The sequence below is a fragment of the Mus musculus genome, chromosome 10 (assembly GCF_000001635.26).
Source record: "Mus musculus strain C57BL/6J chromosome 10, GRCm38.p6 C57BL/6J".
NCBI lineage: Eukaryota > Metazoa > Chordata > Mammalia > Rodentia > Muridae > Mus > Mus musculus.
Genome location: NC_000076.6, coordinates 127536368 through 127548885, shown reverse-complemented (window position 1 = coordinate 127548885; position 12518 = coordinate 127536368). Strand labels below are relative to the sequence as shown.

Below are 12518 nucleotides of genomic sequence, written 5' to 3'. Positions count from 1 at the left end.
TGCCCTCTCCCATGTGTCTGTACCTAATAGGATAAGTGTGAGTACCCTCCTGACCCAGCCAGTCTCGTGAGGACAGCCAGTTAAACACTGTCCGCCATTGGTTGAGTGTCTCAATCATTACACCAGTCGGCTGTGGCCTCTTCACAGACGGACGTAGGGATGAGCCTTGTGCTTGGGAGTTAGTATTTCTGAGGGCTGGAGATGCCCTGTGCCCACCCTGCTGGGACCTGTCTCTCCTCAGCACCTCGGCCCTGCTCTGAGAGTGAGTTTTCCTGTGCCAATGGCCGCTGCATCGCTGGGCGCTGGAAGTGTGATGGGGACCATGACTGTGCCGACGGCTCAGACGAGGTGAGGAGAGCTCGAGGAAAGGGGTGGTCTCGGAAGAATTAGGGCAGGACCCCAAGGGTCTGATTGGGCTGCTGGTCCCCATGCCCACAGAAAGACTGCACCCCCCGCTGTGATATGGACCAGTTCCAGTGCAAGAGTGGCCACTGCATCCCCCTGCGCTGGCGCTGTGACGCGGATGCTGACTGTATGGACGGCAGTGACGAGGAAGCCTGTGGCACTGGGGGTGAGTGAGCCCCTTCATCCTGGTGCCTCCACCCTCCCTGCCTTCCCCAGCCCACTGTGTGGCCCAGTTTAATCTTTTAATTCAGCCATTTGTTGGTACTGCAACAAACCCTTATTAAGCATATACTGCAAGCCAGGCATAGACCTAGTGTTGGAGCAGTAGACAAGACTCAGGCTCACTCCGTGTGCATTTTATGCAGGTTTTACCCTGTTGTACTAATTCTTTTCATCTCACTGGGGGTTTCTACCCTCCTTTAATCACTCAGTTCCCAGATAAAAGACAAAACTTATATTTATAGCAAGCCAATAATATACCAGAGCTAGGCAGATATCCACCCTCTAAGCTATTTAGAATCTACTTCCCCATCAATAACCCTGAGATACAACTTGCCATGTTCCATCTGAGCAGCTCTTAACTCCAATTGGTGAGCCCTCTTGGACATGTTTTCATGACTCACCTACCCCATGGCATCTTCTCCCTCTCCTGGTGGTCCCTGCCTCAGACCCCCAGCCTGGGAATTGAAACCCCACCTATTTCTCTTTTGTCCAGCTATAGGCTGTAGGCATCTTTATTCACCAATCAGGGATAACTTGAGGGACAAGGTTACATTAGCATCACTTGGGTCCCTGTGAAAATCTCCTGCTCCCTGGGGGCAACCAGGACCAGTATTTAGCAATATGATACATAGTGATACAATACAATACAATACAAAGTGATACAGTACAGTACAATGTAACAGATTTAACATCAGCGGTGCTCTAACCTTGCTAAGGAGGCTAGCTAGGTAGAGATCATGCAGACGCCTGTAGTCCAGGTCCACCCATGCCTTTTCCACCTCCCACCCAGTTGCCTGTGTTAAGAGGCCAGTTCCTACTCATCTTCCTTCCCTGGGGCAGGCGGTGAGTCAGGGGCTGCTCTAGCCAAACATGCCTGGGCTCAGCCACTGGAGGGGTCAGTGGACACCTGTCAGAAGAGAAGCAGGGGTCTCACCTGCAAGGCAGCCTTCTGGTTCTGCCCCATGGGCTGATGGTAGCAACCAAAGCTAAGTCTCCAAACTGCCGCACATCTGTGCCTGCCACAGACTATACTAGACTCGGGTGTCCCACCTCACCTACTCAAGGAGAACATCCTAAACCCCTGTCAACACTGCCCCAAGTAGCCTCTCCTCCCCCTAAATACCAGAGGAAGCACATTGCCCCTCTGCCCACTGGGCAGAAAATGAAGACGACTGAGTTTGATTCAGTGACAGTTTCTGTGATGACCCCCGGGCCTCAGTCCCACCCACGGTGCAAGTGACAGACAGCATCCTGCAGCCGCAGTTGCATTCATTCTTACCCCTCTGTTCACCCTGCACCCAGTGAGGACCTGCCCATTGGATGAGTTTCAATGTAACAACACCTTGTGCAAGCCGCTGGCCTGGAAGTGTGATGGAGAGGACGACTGTGGGGACAACTCAGATGAGAACCCCGAGGAATGCGGTGAGATGTAGGGAGGCGGGGGGCTGGAGAGATGGCTTGGAGGTTGGAGGTTAAGCGCACTGGCCGCTCTTCCAAAGATCCTGAGTTCAATTCCCAGCAACTGCATGGTGGCTCATGACAATCTGGAATGGGATCTGGTGCCCTCTTCTGGTGTATCTGAAGACAGCAACAGTGTACTCATACAAATAAATTAGATTTAAGATTAGGGGTCATCCACAGCAAGGATGCTGGAGACCTGGCTTCTATACTCCCCAGTGGCCAGCTCTTCCCTACCACTTGCCCCCAACACTGATTGTGGCTCTGTCTCCTGGCTTCTACAGCCCGGTTCATCTGCCCTCCCAACCGGCCTTTCCGCTGCAAGAATGACCGAGTCTGCCTGTGGATTGGGCGCCAGTGTGATGGCGTGGACAACTGTGGAGATGGGACTGACGAGGAGGACTGTGGTGAGCTGAGGGCAATGAGCCGGGGCTGAGGGGACCTGCATCTGGGGAGCAGACTGCTATAAGGCTTTCAATCTGGCAAGAGTGGAGCCCTTGGGAAAGGTATGGGTGGCCTCCTGGAGCCCTGAGTCTGCAAGGTCAGCACACACACCCTCAGCTTGGCGAGCAGCCAGGACACACCTGTGTTCATGAAGTCTCTGTGGATGTACGGGTAGTGTGCTCTGTATCCAGAGCCTAAAGCCTCTCCCCTCCCCAGAGCCCCCCACGGCCCAGAACCCCCACTGCAAAGACAAGAAGGAGTTCCTGTGCCGAAACCAGCGCTGTCTATCATCCTCCCTGCGCTGTAACATGTTCGATGACTGCGGCGATGGCTCCGATGAAGAAGATTGCAGCATCGGTAGGACCAGACCTGAGAGCAGAGGGTGGGTGGGCACCAGGGGGTGTGGCTCAGGGGAAAACCAGAGGGCAGGGCTCAGGGGAAAACCAGGGGGCCGGGCTCAGGGGAAGGACTCCACCATCTGTCCTCCACAGACCCCAAGCTGACCAGCTGTGCCACCAATGCCAGCATGTGTGGGGACGAAGCTCGTTGTGTGCGCACTGAGAAAGCTGCCTACTGTGCCTGCCGCTCGGGCTTCCATACTGTGCCGGGCCAGCCCGGATGCCAGGGTAGGAGAGCCGGATGGGAGATGGGGCAGGAACCCCAGCTCCTAGACTCCCCCATGACGCCCAGTGTAACCCCCAGACATCAACGAGTGCCTGCGCTTTGGTACCTGCTCTCAGCTCTGCAACAACACCAAGGGAGGCCACCTCTGCAGCTGTGCCCGCAACTTCATGAAGACACACAACACCTGCAAAGCTGAAGGTGCTAGAGGCCGGAAGGGCCAGAAGGGCCTGAAGGGGCAGGGCCAGAAGGAAGGGTGGAAGGGCCTGAAGGGGCAGGGCCAGAAGGAAGGGTGGGCAGGGTCGGGCCACACCAGCTATAAAATGGAGCTGGCCTGGAGTGGAACATTCCCAATGGCACTTCGTTGCTCAGACTTGGATGCCCAGACTCAAGGTACACCGGGATGCCATCCCGAGCAAAGCAAAGCACAGGAAAGGTAGAAGGTACCGCCTGGCTTTCTGGGGAAGTTCTATGAGAGCAACACTCCTGTGTGGCACACAGTGTCCCCTCCCCTCTCCTAGATTGAGAGTATAGTCCGACTCACAGTCACATGCACCCACCTGCATGTTCCCTCCATGCCCTGACACAGCACTGCACCTTTCATATGTCCTCACACCGTACATGTACATGGTATGCATATACACACTCCCATGTATACATACATTTCTCATGCCTTGCACATATCCTCCACATCTCTGTACCGCTTCAGCACTTATCAGAGTCTGTAGCAGACCTACATGCTAACCAGAGACCACAAGATAGAATTCTTGGAACTATCAGGAAGCAGGTAAGAGAAGAACAGATTTCTGAAGGGTCTGGTCAGTCTGGATCAGCTTGGGGCACAGGTTAGAGCCCTTGGATCTGCCATTGGCTCCACCCACACCGGAAACATCCCCTTCTGTCTAAAACAAATGGTCTGGTTAGATCGGAGGCTACTGTAGTGTGACAGGGTCTTGGTCAAATGTGTCCCAGGGATGGAACTCGGGCCCTGGGTTCTCACCTCTACCTTTCAAGCCCATCTGATAGGTGGTCTCTCTCACTCCGGCAGGCTCCGAGTACCAGGTGCTATACATCGCGGATGACAACGAGATCCGCAGCTTGTTCCCGGGCCACCCCCACTCAGCCTACGAGCAGACATTCCAGGGCGATGAGAGTGTCCGCATAGATGCCATGGATGTCCATGTCAAGGCCGGCCGTGTCTACTGGACTAACTGGCACACGGGCACAATCTCCTACAGGAGCCTGCCCCCTGCCGCCCCTCCTACCACTTCCAACCGCCACCGGAGGCAGATCGACCGGGGTGTCACCCACCTCAATGTAAGCATCCAGCCTGTCAGAGATGGGGTGGAAGAGCTCCGCAGGACAGAGTGTAGGGGCTGAGAGGGCAGAAAACTAGAAGACAGGAGTGGTCAGGTCAGCCTGCTAGGCACAGCTAACAGCCAGAGCAATAAGTAGTATTTGGGGCTGGAGAGATTGCTCAGTGGTTAGGAACAATAACTGCTCTTCCAAAGGTCCTGAGTTCAATTTCCAGCAACCACGTGGTGGCTCACAACCATCTGCAATGGGATACGATGCCCTCTGGCACTCAGCAGCATAGCCTACTCTGATACCTCTGAGTCAGTACTGGCCAACTTGCTTAATGCGTGGGCTTTACTTTATTGACAAAATGAATAATAGCTCTCCTGGGCTTAAGTAGAGTTCAGAGGTGGAATGTGTGAAACCCTAGGCTTGATCCTCAGCAACAATGAAGATATAATAATACCTAGTCTTCTAAGCTTCTTTATAGATCTGGCTGCTTGGGTTTTTTTGTTTTGTTTTTTTTGTTGTTGTTGTTGTTTTGTTTTGTTTTGTGCTAAATTTGAACTAAAGACTTCATGGATGCTAGCCAACTGCTTTAGCAATGAACTACACTCCCAGCTTCAGACTGCTTTTTTTTTGTTTTTTTTTTTAATACATTGAGTGTGTGTGTGTGTGTGTGTGTGTGTGTGTGTGTGTGTGTGTGTGTGAATCACATGTACATACCACGGCACACATGTAGAAGTCAGAGGACAACTTGAAGTTTGTTCTTTGTTCCTACCAGGAGTCCCAGGGATTGGAACTTAGGTCCTCAAGCTTGGCAGCAAGCACCTTTACCCACTGAGCCACTTCACTGCCCCCACCACTTTTTAAAAGTGAGAATTAACTAGAAAACCATGAAAATGTGCCTGGCATGGTGGCGCATGCCTGTAACTCCAGCTGTATTCATAGCAGAGGAAGGAAGAGCAAGAGAAAAGGGTCAGTCTAGGCTACACAGTGAGTTCCAGATCAGCCTGGGCTATGAGAGAGACCTATTCAAAAGCAAAAGAACCTAGAAACTGTGGTCACGTCAGTGTGGGGTGACAGACAAGAACAGGTGGGCAGACCAAGGAGAATGGGGGTGACAATCAGGGAGACAGAAGATGGCAGTCGCTGAACATATGACCCCACTTAGATTTCAGGGCTGAAGATGCCGAGGGGTATCGCTATCGACTGGGTGGCCGGGAATGTGTACTGGACCGATTCCGGCCGAGACGTGATTGAGGTGGCGCAAATGAAGGGCGAGAACCGCAAGACGCTCATCTCGGGCATGATTGATGAGCCCCATGCCATCGTGGTGGACCCTCTGAGGGGGTGGGCACGGGTCCTGGGGGGGAGGTATCTGGGCTGGTGTCCCTCAAGACAGGTGGTAGGCTCGACATCCACAGGCAGGGGGCAGAGACCTCAGGCTGCTAGGCTTCTCCAGTCCTGGCCCTCCTAAAGCCTCTGTCGGGGACTCCCAGTTGAATAGCTTTACTGGCAGCCAAGATCTGGGACCCCCTGCAGGCATAGCCCTGCCCATTCAGATGCTATTGGCTTAGCACATTGTAGTTAGAGCAGATGATGCTAGCATGGGTCGGCAGCTGTCTCCTGGGGCTCATTGAAGGGGACAGGGTGTTTCCTCACAATACCCAGGAGCGTCCACACCAGGCCAGGTGCCCTCTCTTCCATCTCACTCTGTCTCCTTGGCCCTGGGATCCAACCCACTCTCATTTCTCCCTTCCCAGCACCATGTACTGGTCAGACTGGGGGAACCACCCCAAGATTGAAACAGCAGCGATGGATGGCACCCTTCGGGAGACTCTCGTGCAAGACAACATTCAGTGGCCTACAGGTCCCTGGGGCAGGGGTAGGGTGTGGAAGGGGCAGACTCTGATCATGGCTGCTTCAGAAGTCACCCCTGCGTGCAGTGGGGCGGGCAATCTCCAGCAGATCAGGCCGAGGGCCATGGGAGTGCTTCCCGGATGGGCGGCTGGGAGAGATCCTATGAGCCGGGTAGGATACATGCCGTGGATACCAGACAGAGTCAGCTCTGTTCTCTGCGCCCAGCCTGGCGTGACAGAAGCTGATCTCTGACAGACAGCATTCTCTCACCCCAGGGCTGGCTGTGGACTATCACAATGAACGGCTCTACTGGGCAGATGCCAAGCTTTCGGTCATCGGCAGCATCCGGCTCAACGGCACTGACCCCATTGTGGCTGCTGACAGCAAACGAGGTGAGGGTGCTGGCAGGCTTGGTTCCCATCATGGTCCCCAACATCATCATCAGGCTTCTCACTGAGCTCAAGGATGTCTCTTCAGAAGCCTGGCACCCAGCCAGCCCGTGAGCCTGCGCCTACCTGACCATTTTATTCACTCTACCAACAAGTATCAAGTTGTGTGGGGTCAGCAGGGTAAATGAAGGGAGAGAGAGCTAAAGTCCCCCATGGCCCCAGAAATCTTGGGGGTGATGAGACAATTTGCCAGTGGCAGGGATAGTTCTAGATATGTTAGGTCTGAGACGCCTACACTGACAGGTGTCTTAAAGACTGGGTCCAGGGCCCAGGCGCCTGTAGTGACTTAACCTGGCTGTCCCTGCACCCCAGGCCTAAGTCACCCCTTCAGCATCGATGTGTTTGAAGACTACATCTACGGAGTCACTTACATCAATAATCGTGTCTTCAAGATCCACAAGTTTGGACACAGCCCCTTGATCAACCTAACTGGGGGCCTGAGCCATGCCTCTGATGTAGTCCTTTACCATCAACACAAGCAGCCTGAAGGTGCATCAGAGGGAAAACCCGGGGTGTGGCAGGGTGGGTCAGTGATAAGGAGGGTGCCGGGCAGTGGTGGCGCATGCCTTTAATCCCAGCACTTGGAAGGCAGAGGCAGGCAGATTTCTGAGTTTGAGGCCAGCCTGGTCTACAGAGTGAGTTCCAAGGCAGACAGGGCTACACAGAGAAACCATGTCTCTGGAAAAAAAAAAAAAAAAAGGAAAATGTTCTAAGTCCACACTGCTCAACATCGACCCCTTCCAACACCCACAGTGACCAACCCCTGTGACCGCAAGAAATGTGAATGGCTGTGTCTGCTGAGCCCCAGCGGGCCTGTCTGCACCTGTCCCAATGGAAAGAGGCTGGATAATGGCACCTGTGTGCCTGTGCCCTCTCCAACACCCCCTCCAGATGGTATGCATGCCCTTTTCCTGGGTACCTGAGGATCCCTTACCTATAGCCTCTGGCTCCCCTTACCCTTGACCCCCTTCCCCTTCCCATGCTCTGATGAGCTCTTACTGCAGCCCCTAGGCCTGGAACCTGCACTCTGCAGTGCTTCAATGGTGGTAGTTGTTTCCTCAATGCTCGGAGGCAGCCCAAGTGCCGTTGCCAGCCCCGTTACACAGGCGATAAGTGTGAGCTGGATCAGTGCTGGGAATACTGTCACAACGGAGGCACCTGTGCGGCTTCCCCATCTGGTATGCCCCCAACCAGGGATGGTCCTCTCCCATCATCCTCACCTGGCCCCTTCTATCGCCTCCAGCATCCACTTCAACCCCATCTGTTCGTCAAGGTGCCTAGGATCCCTGCTATAGGCCCAGGTGGTCCCCAGTGCCATGGTCCCACTCACAGATCCTCTCCCACCAGGCATGCCCACGTGCCGCTGTCCCACTGGCTTCACGGGCCCCAAATGCACCGCACAGGTGTGTGCAGGCTACTGCTCTAACAACAGCACCTGCACCGTCAACCAGGGCAACCAGCCCCAGTGCCGATGTCTACCTGGCTTCCTGGGCGACCGTTGCCAGTACCGTGAGTATTCACCTCAACCCCAGGGAAGGAAGAGGGGAGCCAGAAAGAACCCAAAGGAGCAGGTTGAGAGGATGGAAGACGTACGCAGATGAGCCAAGCCCAGGCTGTGGGTGCTGCCTCTCATGTTGGCGCATCTGCCTAAGCCTCCAGGCATTCAACACAAGGAATGCTTAGGGTCATCCTAGTGTTCTGGGGTCTGTGACAGGGCATTAGGAGGCTCAGGAGTGGGTGGGAGTTATTCATAAGTCCTGGACCCTGCATAAGGTACTTCCTCTCCACTCCCAACCACAGGGCAGTGCTCTGGCTTCTGTGAGAACTTTGGCACCTGTCAGATGGCTGCTGATGGCTCCCGACAATGTCGCTGCACCGTCTACTTTGAGGGACCAAGGTGTGAGGTGAACAAGTGTAGTCGCTGTCTCCAAGGCGCCTGTGTGGTCAATAAGCAGACCGGAGATGTCACATGCAAGTGAGTGGGGGGTCTTGCCTCCACATTCTGCTCTGTCTTCTGGCCCCGCCCCATCCTGCCCCTCCTGGGCCCGCCCCCTCTCCGGGCCCTTCCGGCCCCGCCCCTATCTTGCCCCTCCTGGCCCGGTTCCTGTTCTAGCATCCCAGATACCCTTCTGCAAGCCCCAGCTCCAGATTTTGATTCCTTTCCACAGCTGCACTGATGGCCGGGTAGCCCCCAGTTGTCTGACCTGCATCGATCACTGTAGCAATGGTGGCTCCTGCACCATGAACAGCAAGATGATGCCTGAGTGCCAGTGAGTTGGCCCCGCCCCATCAAATCTGAGCAAAGGAACAATATGACCTATGACCTCCTAGTTCCTGCAGCTAAAATGGTCGTGGAGGTGATGCCCACCCACTGAGTTTTGCTTTCTTGCCTGCAGGTGCCCGCCCCATATGACAGGACCCCGGTGCGAGGAGCAGGTTGTTAGTCAGCAACAGCCTGGGCGTAAGTGGTGGGGAGGGCAGGGCTGCCACGACATAGAGCAAGAAGAGCCTTACACCTCCCATCTCCCTAGGCTTCAGACTCAGTTTCCCGACTTCTCTCTCCAGATATGGCCTCCATCCTGATCCCTCTGCTGCTGCTTCTCCTGCTGCTTCTGGTGGCTGGCGTGGTGTTCTGGTATAAGCGGCGAGTCCGAGGGTGAGCCACTGGGAGTCTGAGAAATTCTGGCTGTTATTTTACAATCCGATAACCTTACCAACATCACGGTTCCCTGACTCCTGCCTCTCCCCAGGGCTAAGGGCTTCCAGCACCAGCGGATGACCAATGGGGCCATGAATGTGGAAATTGGAAACCCTACCTACAAGATGTATGAAGGTGGAGAGCCCGATGATGTCGGGGGCCTACTGGATGCTGATTTTGCCCTTGACCCTGACAAGGTATGCCAGAGGCCATCGAAGGGGCTTCTGGAACAGGATCAAAGGCCGGAGGGGTGGGGTTGGGGTGATCAAGGCAACCAGAGGTGTTACACAGAAGTGGGAGCTGGGGTATTCTAATCATATGAACCTTTTTTTTTCCCAGCCTACCAACTTCACCAACCCAGTGTATGCCACGCTCTACATGGGGGGCCACGGCAGCCGCCATTCCCTGGCCAGCACGGACGAGAAGCGAGAACTGCTGGGCCGGGGACCTGAAGACGAGATAGGAGATCCCTTGGCATAGGGCCCTGCCCCGACGGATGTCCCCAGAAAGCCCCCTGCCACATGAGTCTTTCAATGAACCCCCTCCCCAGCCGGCCCTTCTCCGGCCCTGCCGGGTGTACAAATGTAAAAATGAAGGAATTACTTTTTATATGTGAGCGAGCAAGCGAGCAAGCACAGTATTATCTCTTTGCATTTCCTTCCTGCCTGCTCCTCAGTATCCCCCCCATGCTGCCTTGAGGGGGCGGGGAGGGCTTTGTGGCTCAAAGGTATGAAGGAGTCCACATGTTCCCTACCGAGCATACCCCTGGAAGCTGGCGGCACGGCCTCCCCACCACGCCTGTGCAAGACACTCAACGGGGCTCCGTGTCCCAGCTTTCCTTTCCTTGGCTCTCTGGGGTTAGTTCAGGGGAGGTGGAGTCCTCTGCTGACCCTGTCTGGAAGATTTGGCTCTAGCTGAGGAAGGAGTCTTTTAGTTGAGGGAAGTCACCCCAAACCCCAGCTCCCACTTTCAGGGGCACCTCTCAGATGGCCATGCTCAGTATCCCTTCCAGACAGGCCCTCCCCTCTCTAGCGCCCCCTCTGTGGCTCCTAGGGCTGAACACATTCTTTGGTAACTGTCCCCCAAGCCTCCCATCCCCCTGAGGGCCAGGAAGAGTCGGGGCACACCAAGGAAGGGCAAGCGGGCAGCCCCATTTTGGGGACGTGAACGTTTTAATAATTTTTGCTGAATTCCTTTACAACTAAATAACACAGATATTGTTATAAATAAAATTGTAAAAAAGGAAAAAAAAAAGAAAAGAAAAGAAAAGAAACCCACTGTGTCTGCATGCTAATGTGAGAATTTGGGAGCTGGGGCTGTGCTTGCCTGTTCCAGCCACCAGAGGGAGCATTGCTGCATGCTGGAGGCTGGCCTGAGAATCCTAAGGTCCACGTCTCCAGCCCCACTCCATCCTCCTGTCTTGCTATGGCAGGGAAGAGCTGTTTTGCTCAGTGTATGACCTTGAGCCTTATGATGTGACTGGTAGGATCTGGTGTCACCCGGCCCCAGTGCATTGACTCAGACATGTGCTTCACTGTTCTCCTGCCCTACACTGGCCCCACAGTGAGATGCCACCCTAGAAAAAAGCACACTGGGTAATGAAGGCCTTTAGGAAGGTCTGCTCCATGCTCCTTTTGAAATGTTGACATCTCACTCTATGACCTATGAGTAAAACCCTGGCTGTTGGGCCAGCAGAATGGCTGGGTGGGCAAAACACTTGACTTTGCAAGCCTGGTAGCCTGCGTTTGCTCTTGGAACCCATGTAAGAGTGGGCAAGACCACCGGGCAGTGGTGGCGAACGCCTTTAATCCCTGCACTTAGGAGGCAGAGGCAGGCGGATTTCTGAGTTCCAGGACAGCCAGAGCTACACAGAGAAACCCTGTCTCGAAAAACAACAACAACAACAGCAAAAAAAAAAAAAAAAAAAAAAAAAAAAAATGGGCAGGACCAGCTCCGTAAAATTATTCTCTGACCTCCATATGTACGCTTTGGCAAACACAGAATTTTTTTTTTTAATTAAATACCTGCATTAGGGGATGAGATAGAGGGGAGGAGAGCCAGCAAGGCTCAGTTTGCCCATCAGCTTCCGACATATGCCTCTCTCTCAACAAACATTGCAGACATTCCAGGAGTTGACCAGGAAAGGACTTACACTATCTTAGTTGTTCCAGATCTCCTTGAACCTCTTTCAAAGGGGAATGAACCCCTTGCGGAAGACTATGCAGCTTTACACTGTCCAGGACTGGGGGAGGGTTAGAACCCTGCTCTTCTAACAGCAGCAAACAATGCCTCCCAAAGGAGCTGTCCAGCTTTTCATCTCTGACCCTCCCAGGGTATTTCTCCTTTGAATCCTCCCCTCGGGGAAGCTTATGGGTAGATGAACATCCAAAGACAAGACCCTCCTTTTCTATCATCAATTTTATCTCCAACCTCATCCCTGAAGCCCGGCTATGAGATCTTCCTTGCTCCTCCAGACTCCTTATGACTCTGGGATGAGCGATCCTGCTGGGAATAAAATGGGGGTGGGGGTGGGGGTTGGGGGGGGGTCATTGTTGATCCTTAAATGTTGACTTGTGGCTCTTTCTGGCCACCAGGTGGCGTCTACACTGCTGTAACACTGCTTATCCTAAAGCTCCCCACACTAATTATGCACCTGCTGCCGAGGACCCTAGCCCAGCCTCTCACTTCCTTCCCTGGGGCTATTTTGCGCTGACCCTTCTACCCTCTGTCAGCCATCTTCCTTCCCTCCCCCAGAGTCTGCTCATTCCCCACCACCAGTAATCCCACCCTCTCCACCCCTTCCTTCTGCCAGCCTGCATCTGTAGCCCCCCCCCCCCCCGGAGCCACTGATTCTCTGCCTGTCACCTCAAGATCTCGGGTAGAACAAGACAGGCCCCCAACTGCTGCTTTAGAAAGCCTACCCCTTCGTTAGCACCCTCCCTCTCTGGCCAGGACCAGAAGGGTGCACTATCTTCAACCAAGCCAAATGCAAGGGAGTCTCAAAAACCAAAAAGGACACTGACTGATTCAGATCAGATTGAAAAGCAGATATTCTTAGATGG

The 12518-nt window shown here is 54.1% G+C and overlaps 1 protein-coding gene across 1 annotated transcript in view; it reads left to right on the top strand.

Moving 5' to 3' along the window:
• Nucleotides 1-10729, top strand: part of Lrp1 (low density lipoprotein receptor-related protein 1) — an 82992-nt gene extending 72263 nt beyond the window's left edge. Inside the window, exons 69-89 of the mRNA NM_008512.2 lie at nucleotides 242-348; nucleotides 439-571; nucleotides 1930-2049; nucleotides 2370-2492; nucleotides 2746-2886; nucleotides 3021-3155; nucleotides 3232-3351; nucleotides 4199-4467; nucleotides 5621-5799; nucleotides 6213-6319; nucleotides 6585-6701; nucleotides 7071-7247; nucleotides 7512-7652; nucleotides 7763-7936; nucleotides 8106-8267; nucleotides 8559-8733; nucleotides 8927-9028; nucleotides 9155-9219; nucleotides 9324-9414; nucleotides 9509-9653; nucleotides 9796-10729. Of these exons, the coding sequence (NP_032538.2) occupies nucleotides 242-348; nucleotides 439-571; nucleotides 1930-2049; nucleotides 2370-2492; nucleotides 2746-2886; nucleotides 3021-3155; nucleotides 3232-3351; nucleotides 4199-4467; nucleotides 5621-5799; nucleotides 6213-6319; nucleotides 6585-6701; nucleotides 7071-7247; nucleotides 7512-7652; nucleotides 7763-7936; nucleotides 8106-8267; nucleotides 8559-8733; nucleotides 8927-9028; nucleotides 9155-9219; nucleotides 9324-9414; nucleotides 9509-9653; nucleotides 9796-9936 (2924 nt within the window). The 3' untranslated portion in view covers nucleotides 9937-10729. The remainder of the gene's footprint in view (nucleotides 1-241; nucleotides 349-438; nucleotides 572-1929; nucleotides 2050-2369; nucleotides 2493-2745; nucleotides 2887-3020; nucleotides 3156-3231; nucleotides 3352-4198; nucleotides 4468-5620; nucleotides 5800-6212; nucleotides 6320-6584; nucleotides 6702-7070; nucleotides 7248-7511; nucleotides 7653-7762; nucleotides 7937-8105; nucleotides 8268-8558; nucleotides 8734-8926; nucleotides 9029-9154; nucleotides 9220-9323; nucleotides 9415-9508; nucleotides 9654-9795) is intronic.
• The last annotated feature ends 1789 nt before the right edge of the window (nucleotides 10730-12518 follow it).